The sequence below is a fragment of the Carcharhinus amblyrhynchos genome, chromosome 22, assembly GCF_965287045.1.
Source record: "Carcharhinus amblyrhynchos chromosome 22, sCarAmb.v2.hapA, whole genome shotgun sequence".
NCBI lineage: Eukaryota > Metazoa > Chordata > Chondrichthyes > Carcharhiniformes > Carcharhinidae > Carcharhinus > Carcharhinus amblyrhynchos.
The window spans coordinates 15,659,096-15,678,741 of record NC_137345.1 but is presented as its reverse complement, the minus strand read 5'-3'; the positions used below and the strand labels follow the sequence as shown (position 1 = coordinate 15,678,741).

General features: G+C 43.2%; 1 protein-coding gene across 1 annotated transcript in view; it reads right to left on the bottom strand.

Moving 5' to 3' along the window:
- The window catches only part of LOC145356756 (chitinase-3-like protein 1), a 34,557-nt gene that overhangs the window by 7,947 nt on the left and 6,964 nt on the right, over positions 1–19,646 (bottom strand). Inside the window, exons 5-10 of the mRNA XM_080209624.1 lie at positions 11,702–11,867; positions 9,606–9,730; positions 9,306–9,429; positions 8,677–8,859; positions 4,056–4,172; positions 1,686–1,827 (exon numbers count right to left, since the gene is read on the bottom strand). Coding sequence (XP_080065750.1) covers positions 1,686–1,827; positions 4,056–4,172; positions 8,677–8,859; positions 9,306–9,429; positions 9,606–9,730; positions 11,702–11,867 — 857 coding nt within the window. The remainder of the gene's footprint in view (positions 1–1,685; positions 1,828–4,055; positions 4,173–8,676; positions 8,860–9,305; positions 9,430–9,605; positions 9,731–11,701; positions 11,868–19,646) is intronic.

The following is a 19,646-nucleotide window of genomic DNA, read 5'->3' as shown; positions in this document are numbered from 1 at the left end:
ATGATTTGGATTTCATTAGAGATATTCATTCTCCATTCAGTCTGTTGCCTCCACAAATAATTGCACTATAACATTAGGACAAGTGGGGGGAAAGAAACTGAAAATACAAATTTTGACCTGATTTCAAGAATTTCTACTTCTTAAACTATAGCACTGACAATGCATCTTGAATTCAAACAGCATCCCACAGAAAAAGCAAAAGATGCTGAGCAGCTGGAGTCGAAATTTGAGGAAGTGATTGAAGCTTAGTATGTTTTCTGCTCTGACCAAGACCGCAAGAAACTACAAAGGGCTGTGATCTTAGCCCAATCCATCATACAAACCACCCTCCCATCTATTGACTCCATCTACACCTCTCACTGCTTTGGAAAAGCAGCCAGAATAATCAAGGACTCCGTGCACCTTGGACATTCTCCCTTCCACTTTCTTCCATCGGTAAAATGATACAAAAGTCTGAGATCAGTACCAACCGAGTCAGAAGCAGATTCTTCCCTGCTGCCATTAGAATTTTGAATGGACCTACCATAGATTATGCTGATCTTCCTCTACATCCTAACTATGGTTGTAACATTATATACTGTATCCTCTCCTTTCCTTCTTCCCTATGTAATCTATGAACAGTATGTACTGTTTGTATAGCGCACAAGAAACAATACTTTTCACTGTATCCAAATACACGTGACAATAGTAAATCAAATCAAAAGTTATTTGAAGAGTTTATGCAGGGGGAACCGGGATGAAGAAAGACTTAGAGACAGAACTCCAGTACATATGGCCAGGACAGTGGTAGATGGAGTGACGAGTGGGATAAAACCTGGTAGAGTACAGCACGACTGTTAGCATGAAGACCAACAGGGGATAACAGAAGAAGAATGGGCCCAGGCCACAGAAAGAGATGAAAGACAGTTAGAGAAATTTACTTTTGCCTTTGATCTATCTTTGCCTTTGCTCCTACTCCCAGGGTAACAAATCACTTTTTGCAATTTGAAATCTCCACATATTTAGAAAGCTTGACATAGTTATCATTTATGTAACATTCAACTGTTCACAATAATACCACGCAATCTCCCATGGCCTTACACATGAGCAGTCAGGACTAAGTGGAGGTTTCAAGCAGGGGCTGGGTTATTGGGAAGGGAATAATTGAACCAGTGGCTGGTGACTTTATACAATCCTCATTGAGAGTCCAACAATATGTCATTACTTTTGGAAAATAGTTTTATTTTATGATGTTATAGTAAAATTTTGAAACGTACAGAAATTTGGGAAGCAGGGAAATAGCTTTGATTCATGGAGAAGTGTTTCTTTCCAGTTGAAGTCAGGCATGGAGAAGTACAGTGCTATGGTATGACAGTCACTATTGATGGAAATGTGTGATTACAAGGTAAGGAGTAGGAACATAGAAACAGGAGAAGGCCATTCAGCCCATTGAGCCTGTTCCACTATTAATATGCAGATTGAACGCCTTTTACACCTACTATCCCCATAACCCTATCCCCATTATTGAAGTGGTTTGTAGTAGACATGTTGACAGTGGAAGTTAGATTGGAAAATGCAGAAAGGACAACAGAAATTGAGGTTTAATGCACAGGAAATACAGGTAGCAAGAAGGCTTGTTAAAAAAAAATGTACAAAGCAGCATCAGCTGCAGTTCAACATTAATTTGGTAACATATCATAAATTACCAGGACTTTTGATGTCAAGGACGGACTTCAGGGTTTTGACCAAAGGGTAAGCTCCTTGATTACATTGAGTTCCAGAGTAATCATCGAGATTCAAAGCCCACACCATGGCACCTGCAAATTTGTTTTTCTTCAGCCATTGAGCCTTCAAATAACAAGAATTCAGGTGAGTTACGAAGCACTTTGAATGCATTGTGATCAGGGCAAGGAGCAGGGGAACATTGCTATCGGGATTCCTAGACTTATTCTTCTATAATCAGCTAGTTTTTTCAACAATTATTATAACCTAACTGTATTGTACACTGCTGTTTTCCAATCAGAAGTCGTACAGTGGCTTGAAATAAGTGTTTCCCAGTTGACGATGTTTATTGTTGATCCAATGAGTGATGGTGGAGGACATTCTTCTGTCCAACACAAACCCATTTTGTTTCATCTCAATTCTATAGTCAGCTTTACACATGTTCTCGAGCTCTTACACCCTCAGTGTTTCGGTCTGTCACTGCATATGATATCCTTTAACTCACAGCCTATTATAATAATGATCTGCAAAATCTATTTTTTGGATCCAATCCAAAATATCAAATAGATTCATCACAGATGGTGAAATGTAGAATAGGTCTATCACATCTGATGGAATGTGGAATGGACCATACAACATGACATGAATGTGGATAACGACAAGAGTTACTAACTCCTGGATGCCTCTTACTTGTAATGCTGATGCTGCAGTGACCCCTCTTTTTATGGATTGCAAGAGTAAGGCAGGATTTTCCGGCTGTGCTTGCCCTGAAACCGGAAAATCCCACTTGAGATAAATGGGCCTTTCCCTGGTCCACCCCTCACCCGCTATGATTCCCATGGTGGGCAGAACAAGAAAATTTTCCCCATTGTTTTACTTCCCTTTTCTTGCTAGGACCATAGCACTTTCATAGTTATACATTACATTAAGTTAAAGCTAACACGCAGGTTATCATATTAAAATCTTGCTCAAAATACATAATTAAGTCCTCCATTAGGAGCAAAGTACAAAGTTATAACAGTAATCCTTGGACAACATGGGTGGCATGGTGGTACAATGGGCGACACGGTGATACAATGGTTAGCCACCAGGGTTCGATTCCTGACTTGGGTTGCTGTCTGTGTGGAGTTTGCACATTTTCCCTGCGTCTGCACGGGTTTCCCCCAGGTGTTCCGGTTTCTTCCCACACTCCAAAAATGTGCAGGTTAGGAGGATTGGCCTTGTTAAATTGCCCCTTAGTGTCAGGGGACTAGCTACAGTAAATACATGGGGTTATGGGGATAGGGCTTGGATGGGATTGTGCTCGGTGCAGACTCAATGGGCCAAATGGCCTCCTTCTGCACTGTAAGATTCTATGATTCTAAGAAGCTCTTTCCCCAGGCAAGATGTAATTCCTTCAGCCTTTATTACAACTGAAAAATAGTAGTCTTTCTTTTTGTTTTGTACCTAAATGATATAACACAATCAGTTCTCTTTTTGAAATGTGAACACTACTGCAAGTCTTTAAGCTGATGATTGTGAAAGCTCCATTGATTGTGATTTTTATTATTAAAATTGCCCTATTTGAACAAGTGCAATTCTCTGCTACTATTGAACTCTAAAAAGTAATTTGTTTTTGTTCTTTCATGGGATAAGGCAAACACAGCATTTGCTGCCTAACCCAAATTGCCCTTGAACTGAATGGCTTCTTTGGCCATTTTAGGAGGCAGTTAAAATTCAATGACGTTGCGGCAAGTCTGATGTCACATGTAGGCCAGGCAAAAATGGCAGATTTTTCTGCCCTAAAGGACAGTGATTGGTTTTTACAACAATATTTTCGTTTTTTTAAAAATAGAAACCCTATCATGCAGAAGGGGGCCATTTGGCCCATTTACTCTGCACCAACTTTCTGATGGACTGTCCCACTGAGACCCTATCCACATAACTCCACATATTGACTCCACTAATCTGCACATGTTAAGACACCAAGGGGCAATTTTAGCATGGCCAATTAATTATGCTGCATATTTTTGGACTGAGAGAGGAATCCAGAGCATGCAGAAGAAACCCGCAAGGTCAAGGGGAAAACATGCAATCTCCACACAGACAGTTACCCAAGGCCGGAATTGAACACGGGTTACTATGAGGCAGCAATGCCAACCACTGTGCCGCCATGCTGCCCATTTTTAAATTCCAAATTTTTGTCAAATTCAAATTCCACCATCTGTGATGTGATTCATTGTCCCTCACAGCATTACCCTGAGTCTTGAGATTACTAGCCCAGTCACAACAATGCAACACCATTATTTGGCGTTGCGTTGTTGTTGCGCAGCTCCCTATTTGTACCATTATGAAGGTAAATAAAAAGCTCCTACTTTGGTTTCAAAGCTCTGTGGATCATCATATCCAACCCATTGATCTCCCTTGAACGCATAAGGAACCTTCTGTTCATTAATAAGTTTACGGGTAGCACCTTTCAAAAATGGACAGATCTGTCAATCAAAACCAATAAGCGCTGTTAATATGTTAGACCAATGAATCCTGCCCTCTCACAATTTTAATGACATTTACGTATAGTATAATCAAATTCTCAATCAATGCTAAATCAAATTTTATTCATCATTGATAAAGTATGTTTTCAACTGTGATGGAAGAGGATTGTTGAAGTTTTATCAGAAAGGAAAGAATCTTTCTTAGAAGAAAAACTATATTACAAAAAAGCATAAATTAATATTGACTGTGAAATGGTGGTGGTGTTAACTTCTATTAGCTGACAATTAAAGTCAGCATTAAAGTCCCAGACTAGACCTCCAAGGTATATTATGAAGCAGAATAGACCCCAACAATTCTTTTATTTTGGCATAAATGTAAGGAAATGATGCTTCGCTCAAAGAGTAATTTCTCTGCCAAATTAGGGGTTTTTAATCAGAAAAAAATTATTCATAACACAGTTACAGCATAACTCTAACCAAATGAAGCAATTTTACTCTTACCTGTTGAATGATCTTTAAATATGAAAAGAAGAATTCTAATTCCTAACTTGTCATTATTTCTCTTCCAAGTAAGCAACAATGTTCCCATAGATGCAAATCTACTTTAAATATAGTCAGCAAACCTCAGGATACTTGCTATAAATTAGTGAAGGAAGTTCTGAAGCTATCAGAGAGACTTTACAGATAAACCTTGTGGAGAGACTTTGTGACGTGACTTTGTGGAGAAACTTTATGGAGAGAGCGAGAGACTTCTGTCTTTAAATAGTTCCAGCCAACTCAAAATTAAAAAGAAACTGTGTCTCTGCTACAAAGCTAGCTCCTCCTACTTCTAGTGTAGCATGACTCTGTATATCTAAACTTGCCTTCCATTACTTTAATCAAAAATATAATCCAGATGTAATTTCCCATTTATAAAACAACAGTCCATAAACTCCTCTGCTAAATAAGCATGGGGGGAACGGGGGTTCTTTCTAAAAAATGGCAGTGTTGGTTCTGGCAAGAAAATCAGTTTGTTTCTCTCGAGGGAAACATGTTAGTTTTCCCTTCAAATCTTATGACATTCTGGCAAAAAACCGCAGGTGGGCATGTTTTACACTGCGGGGAGGCGGGGCCTCAACATACTGGCAAAGCCCAGCCTCAATGAGATTGTGCTATCATGTTTAAAGGACACTCTCAATCGGAACAAGATTGATCCAGCTCCCCAACCCACCTTAGAGGTTTCAGAGACCCCCCCCACCTTCTCCCCCAATCATAACCGACCCTTATTTCTCCCTCCCCCCACCCCCCCAATTGGAGCCAGTGTACATCCCTCTCTGTCCCCCCTGCCAACCATTACAGCCATTACCGGCATTGCTCCTCCCCCCCCGGCCCCCTACCCACACATCTAATGCCAACATCTCCAGACCCCCACCCACACAGGTGTTCCCTGCTACCATGTCTGCTCCCGATCACCACAACAAAGAAATGAAACCCTCCTCCCCTATGAGACTGCCACTAGGTTCTGCCCCTGGGGGGTTTGAAAATACGGTGGAGGGGTCAATATACAATGAGGCAGGTACGCTTCTGAGACCTCCATGGTGGTCTGGGGGAGGGGCGGGGGGATATCATTGTTCTGTTGCCTTTTAATCATGGCACTCTGATCTCAGTGTACCTGGGTTTTGCCAGCATGTTGAAGTCCCACTGTCTCTCCACCAACTGCCGCCCCCATGCGCCCCCCCCCCACCCCCCAAAACTGCTATATTACAGAGTAAAATACACCTCCTTGATATATTTTGTCAGAATGTCAGAAGATCTGGAGAGAAATCCAATCACTTTTTCTAGAGAGGAACACACTAATTTTCTGGCCGGAAGCAACACCTTTCAAAATTTGGAATGGTATTGTGGCATATTTTTCTCTTTTTGTAATGGGCATCACATGTGTTTATATATTCTGTATATTATGCATTTACACATAGACAGATATCTATTTATTTACCATCTGTGTTGTATGGTTATGATAACACAATTAATCAATATGGACGCATTGAAATGTGACATTTGCAGTTTATTTGATGGGGTATGGAGATTATTGGACTACTTTTCTGCTTCCACACATCTGTGTGGGTGGCGTGTGGTATGTGGGTGGTACGGTGGCACAGTGGTTAGCACTGCTGTCTCACTGTGCTGGGGAATCAGGTTCAATTCCAGCCTCGAATCATTGTCTGTGTGGAGTCTGCACTTTCTCCCCATGTCTATTTGGGTTTCCTCTGGGTGTTCCAGTTTCCTCCCCCAGTCCAAAGATGTGTGGGTTAGGTTGATTGGCCATGCTAAATTGAGCCTAGTGTCAGGGTGATTAGCAGGGTAAATGAGGGTTACAGGCATAAGGCCAGGACTTAGTACAGACTTAATGGGCCGAAAGGCCTCCTTCTGCACTGTAGGGATTCTATTCTATGATCTGGATGCCCACTAGTAGATTGTAAAAAAGTGATCTACCCCTCATGAGAACCTGTCATATTGTGTTGTCGAGGGACTTTTAAGAATTTTGTTTCTGACTTTTTGTACAATCTAGAACCTTTCAGGTGTTTGGTCTCATTGCAGGGGGTGATTTTCAGGCCATGTTCACCATCAGAGAGAATGGTAATACAGATTGGAAATCTGGAGAGAGTCAGGTAACACAATTTTTCCTGTAGAGATTACGTTTTGTGAACTTCCGCGCCCCTCACCAGTGACAATGTGAAGTTCACGGCCACTCTGCCAATATAATTAACAGCCCCTCCCCCTCCCCCCAGCATGTTATCCCCCCCAATTGTATTTTCATACCTGTTGGCGAGGTTTCCAACAGGTTCACTCAGACCTATGGCCTCTGGGGGAGAGGGGCATGGACAGGCACTGCTCCCAGGCATAGGTTGGTAACAAGGCAATGTGGGAGTGTAAACCTGTGCCAGGTGGTGATGCCGGAGGCAGACCCTCGTGGGGGCCTCAGGCGGGGGAGGGTGTGTGTATGTAGTGCAGAGTGGGGCGAGGGGGGGAAGAGCAGAGGCGGAGGAAGTGATGTCAGTAGTGATAGTGGAGGGGGAGGGAAGAGAGAAAGAGGGAGCAAAAGGGAGAGGGGGTGATGGCATTGATTGTGGGGAGATGCCAGTGTTGATCGTGAGGTGGGGGGATGCTGGCATCGATCGCATGGGGATACTATTTTTGATCACGGTATTGGGGATCTGGGGATGCTGATGTTGATTGCTGGGGATGGTGGAGGTTGGAGGGGAACAGTGGGGTAGAGGGGTGGGGATGCCAGCATTGAGAGCAAGTGTGGGAGTGCCTAAGACCTTCATGGTGGGTTGCGGGAAGGTTTACTCTTGGTCCGATCAGGGTGCTCTTTACAAAAGGCACTGCAGTCTCAATACAGCTGGGCTTTTCTTGTGTGTTTGATCCCCACCCTTCAACATGATGGTGTGAAATACACCCCTGTTAGTGCCAAAGCATCTGGAGAGATAACTCACTGTTTCATCAGTTTTCAGTCAGGTTCTGAGCTTTTGCCATTTTTTTGGTAAGATTCATCCCATAGTTCCAACTGACTGGAAATGTTGTAATTTGAAATAAGTCTACTTAAAAATGCAAGCTGTGTCTCAAGGTGAAGATGAGAAGCAAGCCAACCACCCTCATGGGAGTGCAAAGAGAGAAACTTTTCCTATAATCCATTCATTCGCCAATCCTGTCCATTCTATCTCTTCCTGATCAGACAAAGAGTAAACCTCCCTGCAACCCGCCATGGAGGTCTCAGGCACTCCCACACTTGCTGTCAATGCTGGCATCCTCACCTGTGTGATCAATTCTGGCATCCCCACCCCTCTACCCCACTGTTCCCCTCCCACCTCCACTATCCCCAGCAATCAACACCAGCATCCCCTAATCTCCAATACTGTGATCATGATTCTGTGCACCTCTATCAAGTCATCCCTCAGCCTTCCAAGGGACATAACTCTAACCTATCTAATTTTTCTTCATAGCTACACTTTTCCAGCCCTGGCAACTTGTTGTAAACCTCCTCTGTCCGCTCTCCAGAGCAATTACATCTGTCCAGAAATGTGGTGACCAGAACTGCACACAATACTCCAGTTGTTGCCTCACCAGAGTGTTTTTTTACAATTCCATCATTAGGTCCTTGCTTTTATATTGTATACTTCTGCCAGTGAAGGAGGCCATTCCATATGACTTCTTTATAACTTTGTCTGCTTGCACAGCTGCCTTTAGAGACTTGTGTACTTGTATACCAAGATCTCTCACTTTATCTGCTCTTCTGTCTAAGAAAGATACCTACATGCATGTGTATGTCCATGTATAAAATATATATTTTTATATATATACATTTATTTATATATTTTTTATGATCTAAAACATATTTAGAATTTCTAACAGAAACACCATAATTCTACCACAATGTTTTGAAACAATTTATTGACTTTCTACTTAAGATCAGCTTTACATAATTTATTATGTAATAAACTAATAACATTTGCATCATAATTACCTCAGAGTATGCAAGGAGTCCAGATTTGCCAGTGTATGGACCAGGTGCACCAGCTCCTGAAACGGGAGCACGAAGACCTGTTTCAAGAGATTTCAGGGTGTAGCTATTTCCAAAGGTTGGAAATGCAACAAGTAGTTTCTCCGCTGGTGCTCCTTTGTCTGCCCAGAATTTCAACGCAGATTGCTGCAAGATAATACAGCCAGATATCTTAGTTAAAATTTAACAAATTAAAAATAATTTCTTGTAATATTTTTAAATGATAATATAAATAATTAAATACAGATGTCAATTTTTGGAAGACAGAGGCAGCACGGTGGTGAAGTGGTTAGCACTGCTGCTTCATAGTGCCAGGGGCCCAGGTTCGATTCCTGGCTTGGGTCACTATGTGGAGTCGGCACATTTTCCCCATGTCTGCATGGGTGTCTCTGGGTGCTCTGGTCTCTTCCCATAGTCCAAAGATGTGTAGGTTAGGTGGATTAGCCATGTTAAATTGACCATAATTTGGGGGAATTAGCAGGGCGAATATGTGGGGTTGAGGGAATAGGGTGCAATTGTTGTCGATGCAGACTCGAGGGCCAAATGGTTTCCTTCTGTAATGTAGTGATTCTATGATTTTATGATATACTTACAACATTCAAGTTACTTTGATGATCATTATGCACAGAGCTGCGAAACAGGGGGCTGTTGTGTCCAGTGAATTTATTCCAGTTACCATAAAAATGATATGTAATCACAGAGATAAAGTCTAGATATCTGTTTAAAAAAAACAAATACAATTCAAATTTTTATTGAATAGTTATTAGATATCATTGTAACCTTTACTCTGCCAATGTTTTCAGTCAAACAATGATTCCCCATTAGAGTTCCTTCAATTGATTTTTCTCTAACTTTTTAAATGATTCAGAATGAGAACTTTATCCTATACTCACTTTGACACCATCGCTATCTCATATCCCTTCTTGATAACATTTATGTTGCTAGCTACTGGAGCTGTAAGCAGGAGTCTGTCCTTCCCAGAGGTCTGAGCCTCAGCTGTAAAGGCCTCAAACAATTCCTACAAAGAATGAGCAATTGTTAGTGGTGATAAAAACTTCTTCAGAACATAATTCTTGCAGTCCAAGTGATAGTCAACATTCTGTCTCTCTTGAAGAATTATAATTGGTTATGCATCAGACGTTGACAAAGCACTTTTTAAAAGTTCATTGGTGGGACATGGGCATCGCTGTCTGGACAACATTTATTGCCCATCCCTAGTTGCCCTTGAAAAGGTGGTGGTGAGCTGCCTTCTTGAAACACTGCAGTCCATGTGCTGTGGGTTGACCCACAATGCCGTTAAGGAGAGAATTCTAGGATTTTGACCCAGTGACTGCAAAGGAACAATGATATATTTAAAAGCCAGGATGGTGCATGGCTAGGAGGGGAACTTGCAGGTGTTGGTGTTCCTGTGTATCTTCTGCCCTTGTCCTTCTAGATGGAAGTGGTCATGGGTTTGGAAGGTGCCATCTAAGGATTAGTGGTGCACTGCTGCAGTGCATTCTTGTAGATAGGACACACTGCTGCTATTGAGTGTTGGTGGTGGAAGGAGTGGATGTTGCGGTCTGCTTTGTCCTGGATGGTGTTGAGCTTCTTGAGTGTTGTTGAAGCCACACACATCCAGGCAAGTGGGGAGTATTCCCCACACTCCTGACTTGTGCCTTATGGGCAGGCTTTGGGGAGTCAGGAGTTCCAGCATGAAGTGGCAAAAGAGCACAACAAGGGAGAACAAATCTCTTTTTGCAACACCAGCTGCCATAAAGCAGGTGAGTTCAAAGAGAATGTAGAAAGGGAGAAGATAAGTTTCAAAGATAAGTAAATATAATGTGGGATAGAATTCAGGCATTGGTGTGGGTGGGCCAGACCTGGGGACAGTGGGGGATGCTGTGGGGAAGGGGGATGGATGTTGGGCTGAAGGAGGCTGTGGAGTCAGTTGGAGGTTGAGGAGGGATGAGATGGGCCAGGTCAGACCAGGGCAGGCTGGTGTCTGGTGTTAGTTCAGACTGGGGAGTTGGGACACAAGTGTTAGCCTGGATTGGATCAGGAGAGCGGAGTGCCTGGTGTGTCAGGTCGAGTTGGTTTGGTTGGGGAGAAGGTGCTGGCCTGTGTCAGGCTGGGGGAGGGATGTGCCCAGTGTTGGACCAGGCCATAGCGAAGGTGGGGAGGGGTTAGTCATACGACAGGTCAGCTTGGGGAGGTGGGGTCAGAGGTTCAGGTGTGGCACTGGGTGGGGAGTGCTGTCGGATTGGGGGCAGGGGGTGCAGGAAAGGGAGGGTGATTGGGTCATGAGGCAGGATCTGAGCCTGGTCTGGACAAGGAGTGTGTTTACTTGGGATAATGTGTGAGGGGGATTGGAGGAGTAGGAGGTGTCCTGTGCAGGGCACGGTCTGGGTATTTAAAAAAAGTTATGCAGAACTTAGAAGCCCATGTTTTGCTTCTAAATCTTTCAGAGTAATTATTTAGGTAAAACTGGCAGGACCATGCAAATTTAGCAATTTCATTTACTCTGTGGATGGTTCACAACACAGTGCAATTGCCCAGGGGAAGTTAGCACTTTTGGATAATTACCAGGTGAACCTGACCTGGGACCATCCAAGAAGGTCTATTTAAAGAAGATTAGGCTATTGAGTTGGATGATCAGCTATGATCGTAATGAATGGCAGAGCAGGCTCAAAAGGCCAAATGGCCTCCTCCTGCTCCTATCTTCTATATATCAATGTTTCTATGAGGGTTTCCCCAGTGCATCTTTGGGGTATTCCCCCAAATCTGACACTGGAGATCCAGAAAGTTATGGCCCAATATTCTGATACTGTGCATATTTCCCTAATATCCTGGTTAAACCAAAAATGTTTGTGTCATTTTCAGTGTTTTTCCAAGAGCTATTTTTTAAAGGTTCGTCCTCCTCTGATGGTGATGTATTGTTGATTTTAGATAATCTCTGAATGATTTTTAGAAGATGCCACATGAAACATAATTGCCGTTGACCTTTCACCTTGACCAACAATGTGAAGTGTTTTTTATCTTTCCTTGGACTGCCGCGAGCAGCAGGATACTTCCAGTCCAGATCTAAACCATCAAATCCTTGTTTCCGTAGAAAGATAATCACAGCCTCGATAAATTTTGAACGAGATTTCTTTGTAGCTGCTATGCTGGTGAATCTAATTACCAGAAGAGATTGAAACGAGAGAAAGCATTAAATGTTAAATCCATAAATCTTCTTTTGAAAATTACACTATTATTTCTGACCAGCACTGTTTTGTGTAACACGCTTAAACTAATCCACGCTCAATGTTGTATAAAAGATTATCATTGGGATATCTTAATTTGTCATGTAGTGGGTGATGTATCATTAAACTAGTCAGCTATGTGTTAGACTTAAGAGCGAAAGAGAGAGAGAGGTTGGGATCATGTGTAAGAAGTGTCTCTGTAACCTGTTTAGCAGTAGTAATAATGTGGTACTGTAGGGATCTATGCTAGGACCCCAAATGTTCACATTATGGGGGCAATTCTCCCAAAAAAATTCTATGTCGAATTCACGTAAAAACTGAAGTAAATTCTGACGTTTTTTCAGTGGGAGTTTCAAAATGAATCTCCCACACTCCATGCACTACAGAGTGCACGAGGGTGAATATCATTAAAAATCAGTGGGCAGGGCCTATTCCCACTGGGGAGGTGGCAGCACAGCACTGAGTGGGCCACTGCGCATGCGCTGATCTGTCAGAGCTGAGATTGGCGCACGCGCAGTAGCTGCGCACTGCTGCCTTCCCAGTTGCTGGCCAGATCTATGGCTGGTCAGCACAGCAATTCCTCATTGCTGCCCCTCCTGACCCCACCAAGCCTGATCACTGTGGCCCACCAAAGCCCCAATCTTCTGATTGCCCACCCACTCCCACACTGGCAGCCCTGACCACCCCCCTCCCTTAGTCCTGATTGGCCCTCGGCAGTCCTGACCACCTGACCTCCCCCCCCATCCCAATGCCCAGCCCTGATTGCTGGCCTGCCTCCTGCCTCCCTCTACCTGTAATTGTTTTGCAGAATGGCAGCAGGGAACCCCACCCCCACTGATACCCCCTGAGGCCCCACCCCCATTCGGCCCATCCCTTCTGGTCGTACCCTCTTGGCACTGCCTGATGCCCAGTGGGCAGTGCCAGAGCACCTGGGCATTAGCATTTTGCCCCTTGGGCAGTGCTGGGGGCCAGGCTGGCATTGCCATACTGGCAACGCCCAGGGAGCACTCTCCTCATCTTCGACCTCCTGGGGGGCCTTGGTGGCTTCCCCTTTGACTCCAAGGGGTCAGGCTGTTCGCTCCTCGCAAATGTGGAGATGTTGGAAATCCTGCTGTAGTGAAACACTCCTGGCGGTGGGCGGGCTAATTAATTATATGTTAATGATATTTAAATTAGGATTATACTAATTTACATAACTCTGCATGTAGTTGATGGTGCCGGAAATCCAGCTGCCGGAGACACACAGAGGCCGTGGCACCCAGCCGAGAACCTGCATAACCGTCTCCGCTTGAGTCTTCCAGCCCACTACGCAGATTTCGAAGTGCAGCAGGCTAGGAGAATCGCACCCTATATATTAATGAATTGAAAGAGGGAACTGAATGTATTATATCCAAATTTGCAGATGATACAAAGTTGGGTGGGAGGATGAGCTGTGAGTAGGATGCAGAGATGCTTAGCATGATTTGGACAGGCTGAGTGTGTGGGTGTGTGCATGGCAGATGCAATATATGTGGATAAATATGAGGTTATCCACTTTGGGAGCAATTATAGGGAGATAGATTATTATCTGAATGGGTGTAAATTGAAAGAGGTGGATACTCAATGAGACCTAGGTGCCTTCGTGCATCAGTCACTGAAAATAAGTGCATAGGTACAGCAGGCAGTAAAGAAGGCAAATGGAATGTTGGCCTTCACAGCAAGAGGATTTGAGTATAGGGATAGGGATGTTTTGCTGCAATTGTATAGGTCGTTGGTGAGGTCACACCTGGAGTGCGCAGTTTTGGTGTCCTCATCCGAGGAAGGATGTCCTTGCTGTAGAGGGAGTTTGGTGAATGTTTACTAGGCTGATTCCTGGGATGGCAGGTCTGTCATATAAGAAGAGATTGAATCATAGAACATAGAACATAGAAAAACTACAGCACAAACAGGCCCTTTGGCCCACAAGTTGCACCGATCATATCACTACCTACTAGGCTTACCTATAACCCTCAATCCTATTAAGTCCCATGTACTCGTCCAGAAGTCTCTTAAAAGACCCTAACGAATTTGCCTCCACCACCACCGATGGCAGCTGATTCCACTCACCCATCTCCTCTGTACCTACTCCCCATCACCTTAAACCTGTGTCCACTCTTAGCAACCATTTCAGCCCTAAGAAAAAGCCTCTGAGAATCCACCCGATCAATACCTCTCAACATCTTATACACCTCTATCAGGTCACCTCTCAATTAGGATTGTATTCACTGGAGTTTAGAAGAGCAAGAGGGGATCTCATAGAAACTTATAAAACTTTAACAGGATTTGACAGGGTAGATTTAGAAAGAATGTTCCTAGTGGTGGGGAAGTCCAGAACAAGAGGGCCATAGTTTGAGAATAAGGGGTAAACCATTTAGGACTGAGATGAGGAGAAATTTCTTTACTCAGAGAACGATGAATGAATGGAGTTCATTACCACAGAAATAGTTGCAGCCAAAACATTGTGTGATTTTAAGAAAAGAATTGATGTAGCTCTTGGGGAGAAAGGGATCAAGGGATATGAGAGAAGAGGGGAATGAGGATATTGAATTCGATTATCAGCCCTGATCATAATGAATAGTGCAGCAGGCTCGAAGGGTTGAATGGCCAATTCCTGCCTTTAGTTTCTATGTTGTTTCTAATACACAAATGTTATCTGATATCAGAGGATGTCTACAATCTGTCAAAGAGCCAAATCCCATGTCTAGCATCCAACCACAGAGTGAAGAAACCTGTGATAGCAATTTAAGAAATTTTAGCTGTTGAATGAAGCAGACTGGAAAGAGATAACAATGACCACTGGCCGGATTTTGTTGCCTTTTCCATTGGTGGGATCTGCAGGTCCCAAAAAAGCTTCAGCAAGTTTGGAAGATCCCGCCAGTGGCCAAAGTGAGTGCCACCTCCGCCAATGGAAAACAAGCCTTGGTTGGTGGGGGACAGAAAATGCCCCCCATATCTAGTAAGCAGACTCTGTTCTTGCCTTTCCTGTTTGACTGTCTCGGGGTCTGAAGAGCGGTCAAAGCTGCAAGTTATTTCCTTTCTACAAAGAATAGATCCGGCAGCAGACAATGTTCTCCCAGGTGTATAGAAATCCACCATGCATTTTGATTTCATTAGTAAATTCTTTGACATTTTCTCACCCATCATGCAACCCCATTATCAAATAAAAAACATATAGAAACATAGAAGATAGGAGCAGGAGGAGGCCATTTAGCCCTTCAAGTCTGCTCCACCATCCATCATGGCTGAGCATCCAACTCAACAGCCTAATCCTGCTTTCTCCCCATAACCTTTGATTCCATTCATCCCAAGTGCTATGCCTAGCTACCTCTTGAATACATTCAATGTTTTGGCATCAACTGCATCCTGTGGTAATGAACTCTACAGGTTCACCACTCCTTGGGTGGAGAGATGTCTCCTCATCTCTGTCTGAAATGGTCAACCTCAAATCCTCAGACTGTAATCCTAGTTCTGGACATACCCACTATCAGAAACATCCTCCCTGCATCTACCTTGTCTAATCCTGTTAGGATTTTATAAGTCTCTATGAGATTCCTCCCCCTCATTCATCTGAACTCCAGCAAAAACAATCCTAACCTGGTCAATCTCTCCTCATACATCAGCCCCGCCATCCCCGGAATCAGCCTAGTAAACCTTTGTTGCACTCTTTCGAGAACAAGAACATCTTTCCTCAGAAAAGGAGACCAACACTGCCCACTGCCCATGATGACCTCACCAAGGCCATCTATAGTTACAACAACACATCCCTGCTCCTGTACTCAAAATCTCTCGCAACGAAGGCCAACAAACCATTTGCTTTCTTTATTGCCTGCTGCATCTACATGCTTACCTTCAGCAACTGGTGCACAAGGTCACCCAGATACCACTGCACCCTTCCCTCTCCCAATTTACAGCCATTTAGGTAATAATCTGTTTTCTTGTTTTTGCTTCCAAAGTGAATAAGTCTTTCAGTGCACATATGACAGCAAGAGATTTGATCTGAGCATTGATCTGGCTAAAATTTGAGACCATTATGAGGCTTCATTGACTATGTTGCCTCACGGGCAGCCACCACACCCACAGGAATCCTGCCAAATCATGCAAAAAAGCATGAAAGCATGATGGTGCAAAAAAACAAGCATAGACCCCAAGACTGTCCAGCAAGGGGAAGTCGAATGCTAACAATGTGGTAAAATTGAACATTTCTAGCATTTCTGCAAATAGTCACTGTCATTCAAGTCGCAAAGACATTGCACCAAAAAATGGGAATGACCAGAAAATGATGACCCTACAAGAGTTCCTATGGGAAGTTGATGGTTGCTGGACCGTTTAAGGCCCATGCACTGGCAGAGTCTTTCAATCTTTTCACCCGCTGAGGAATGAGCATGGGGATCTTGCTGCAGAGTGCAGCCAGAGTAGATCCTCAAGCTGGAAGTATTAATATTGTGAAAGTATTCTGTATTGTATGTCTGCTTGTAAAGAAACTGATTTCATTATATACTAACTATCTGTCACCAGTCCTACCAATTACTACATTGGCGATGAGATAAATCAGAGCGACTCTTTTTGCAGTGAGGAATTCAAATACAATGTTGCTGCAAAACTACAGAGTGAATCAGATCAATGCAAGGCTGAAAACAAGGGAGCAGACGGGCCTCTCTTTGGGAAGCTAGAAGCTTTCGATGTGACAACTGAGAACCAGTTACAGTATGTGGAACAGTTGGAGTAATTTTTCAGGGCAAACGGAATAAAGGGGAGGGATGAGAGGAAAGTCATTTTAGTTATCACATGGGGGACTCAGACATATATCTTGATCCTCAGTTTAACATCCCCAAAATCTCCCAACATGAAAATATTTGCAGAGCCCATTGAGCTAGCAAAGGGACATTACCATCGTAAAGCCTTGGGAATACTGCAAAAGCTATAAGTGTAACTCAGTGGAGAAGGGCTAGAGGAGACCAATACAGCTTTTGGAGCAAGGCTAAAGCAGATTACAGAACACTGTGACTTTGGGTCAGCTTTAAACGACATGTAAAGGAATCGATTGGTAATGCAGATAAGGAAAATCCAGTCACTTTGCATTTGGTTGAATCTGAGTTGATTTGTAAGAAGGTGCAGGAAATGATGGCAGAGTTACAGGGTGTCAAGAAGGGTGTCCAGGAGTTACAAAGTGAGCAAAGCTTTGAGGTCCACCAGTTAGGCCAGGAAACTGCAAAGTAGTAATAGCATCACGAGCAGGATCAAACTCAAAGTTTAAAGTTCATTTATTAGTGTCACAAGTAGGCTTACAATAACACTGCAGTTAGTTACTTGAAACTACCTGGTGCCTGTTCGGGTACACAGAGGGAGAATTTAGCATGGCCAATGCACCTAAACAGCACTCACAAACAGAGTTGAATGCAAAAGCAGGAAGAATCACTAGATGCGAAGATTTAAGCAGCCTAAGGGTAACACATAGTACTTTTGTTATGGGGGAACACTCCATAGAATCCCAACAGTGCAGAAAGAGGCCATTCAGCCCACTGAGTCCACACTGACTCACCAAAAGAGAATCTTACATAGCCATTCTCCACCATCCTATCCCTGAAAACCTATGCATTTACTACAGCTAATTTACTTAACCTACACATCTTGGGACATCAAGGGGCAATTTAGCATTACAAATCCAACTAACCCATACATCTTTGGAGCATGGAAGGAAACTGGAGCACCTGGAGGAAACACCCAGAGACACAGGGAGAATATGCACACTCCACATAGTCACCCAACGTGGAAACCTGGGTCATTGTCAGGCAGAAGCACTGACCATGGCAGTAACATCCCCAGAAGTGTGTAGATGTAAAGGAACAGAGAATTTTGGGTGCGGAAAAGTGGGCAATTTCATTTAAGTCAAAAATGTAAAAACAAGCAGCTCAGTACAAGTAAAGTAAATAATTCATCCCCATTACATAGTATGGAGGATTGTCCAACAGGGCAGAAAATGTTATGACATTAAATAATGTGGAAGCAGACAAAGCAGCCCTTATCACAGTAGCGTTGTTAGTAAATGGCAGGCCACCGAAGATTGAGGTAGACATGGGGTGACAGCTACTGTTGGAAGGAAGATGAGATTAGTTGAGAGGATGGTGTCATCTTTGGGAAGCTAGAGTGGAACTTCCCAAATCAGAAAGAATTTCTGCTAGAAGAATTGTGTCATGCCTATCTTGAAGATGAAAATGTCAGTAAGAAGCTACATTTGGTGGTCTGGATACATTTGGATGCTGGTTCGGTGCAATGGTCATGCTAAATTCTCCCTCAGGGTACCTGAACAGGCACTGACAGTGTGGCGACTATGGGATCGTCACAATAATTTCATTGCAGTGTTAATGTCAGCTGACTTGTGACACTAATAAATAAACTTTAAACTTTAAAAACGGAGGTGCCAACTTGTGAATGGCAAATCAATAGATTGATATGGGAGATTAAGGGTAATCAAGTTATGGAAAATGTTTTGGGGTAGAGTAGAAGCAACTGAATTCATATACAGACTTTCACATTCACAGCATTTCATAAAGCACTTTTGTTAAAATTGAGACATTTTATAGTGTAAAGCAACATAATCTCATAGTATCATAGTAATATAGTAGGTATCATAGTAATATATCATAGTATCCCTACAGTGCAGAAGGAAGCTATTTGGCCCATTGAGACTGCAACAACAATCCCACCCATAACCCATACATTTAGAGAATCAGAATCACAGATTACTCAAGAGCAGAAGAGGCCCTTCAGCCCATTGAGTCTGCCCCAACACATGAAATTCCCTGACCTGCTCACCTCATCTCATTTGCCAGTACTTAGCCCACAGCCTTGAATGTTATGGTGTGCCAAGTGCTCATCCAGGTATTTTTTAAAGTATGTGAGGCATTTACCCTGCCAAGGAGTAAGTTAGCATGACCAATCCCCCTAACCTGCACAACTTTGGAGGGTGGAAGGAAACCAGAGCACATGTTCTCCCTGATTCTACCCATGTAGGCACAGGAAGAACATACAAATTCCACATGGCCAGTGACCCAAGGCTGGAATTGAACCCGGGTCCCTGGTGCTGTGAGGCAGCAGTGCTAAGCATCTTGCCACCATGCTGCCCAAGAAAATGTAGGCATGAGGTACTGAAATCTTTTCAGAAACAATCATATATTGTAATGGGAAACTTTAAGGTCCTTTCTGAATGATTATGTGAAGAATGTCCTCCTTCCTCGTTAATGATCTTGTACAGTTCTGAATCACAAAGATAGAGTTAGGGAGAAATTTTCAATTTACTAATTGGTCAGGACAAATTATTCTCCTAGTCCCATCCACATGGTCAATGCCAGATAGTGTACATAGATCCCCGGTGACAGAAAATGTTCATAATAATAGTTCATAATGCCCCTTTGGAGCCCACAAACATTTTCATTCAGCAGATGGTAACCAATAACTTAGAGTTAAATTCCTAATGCAGTCACCATATTTGTGGATTGTGTCTGACAGGGCAATCTACACTTCGCAGCACTTAATGGGGAATCTAACAAGAAGCCTGGAACACTATCAGCTAAATGCCTGTTGCCAATGTTCTTTTGCACCATTTAAAATGGCCAATTTAATCTTAGCAAATAAGCAAGAAATGCTGACATTGATATTAAAGAACACTTGACTCATTAAACTTTGAGACGTTAT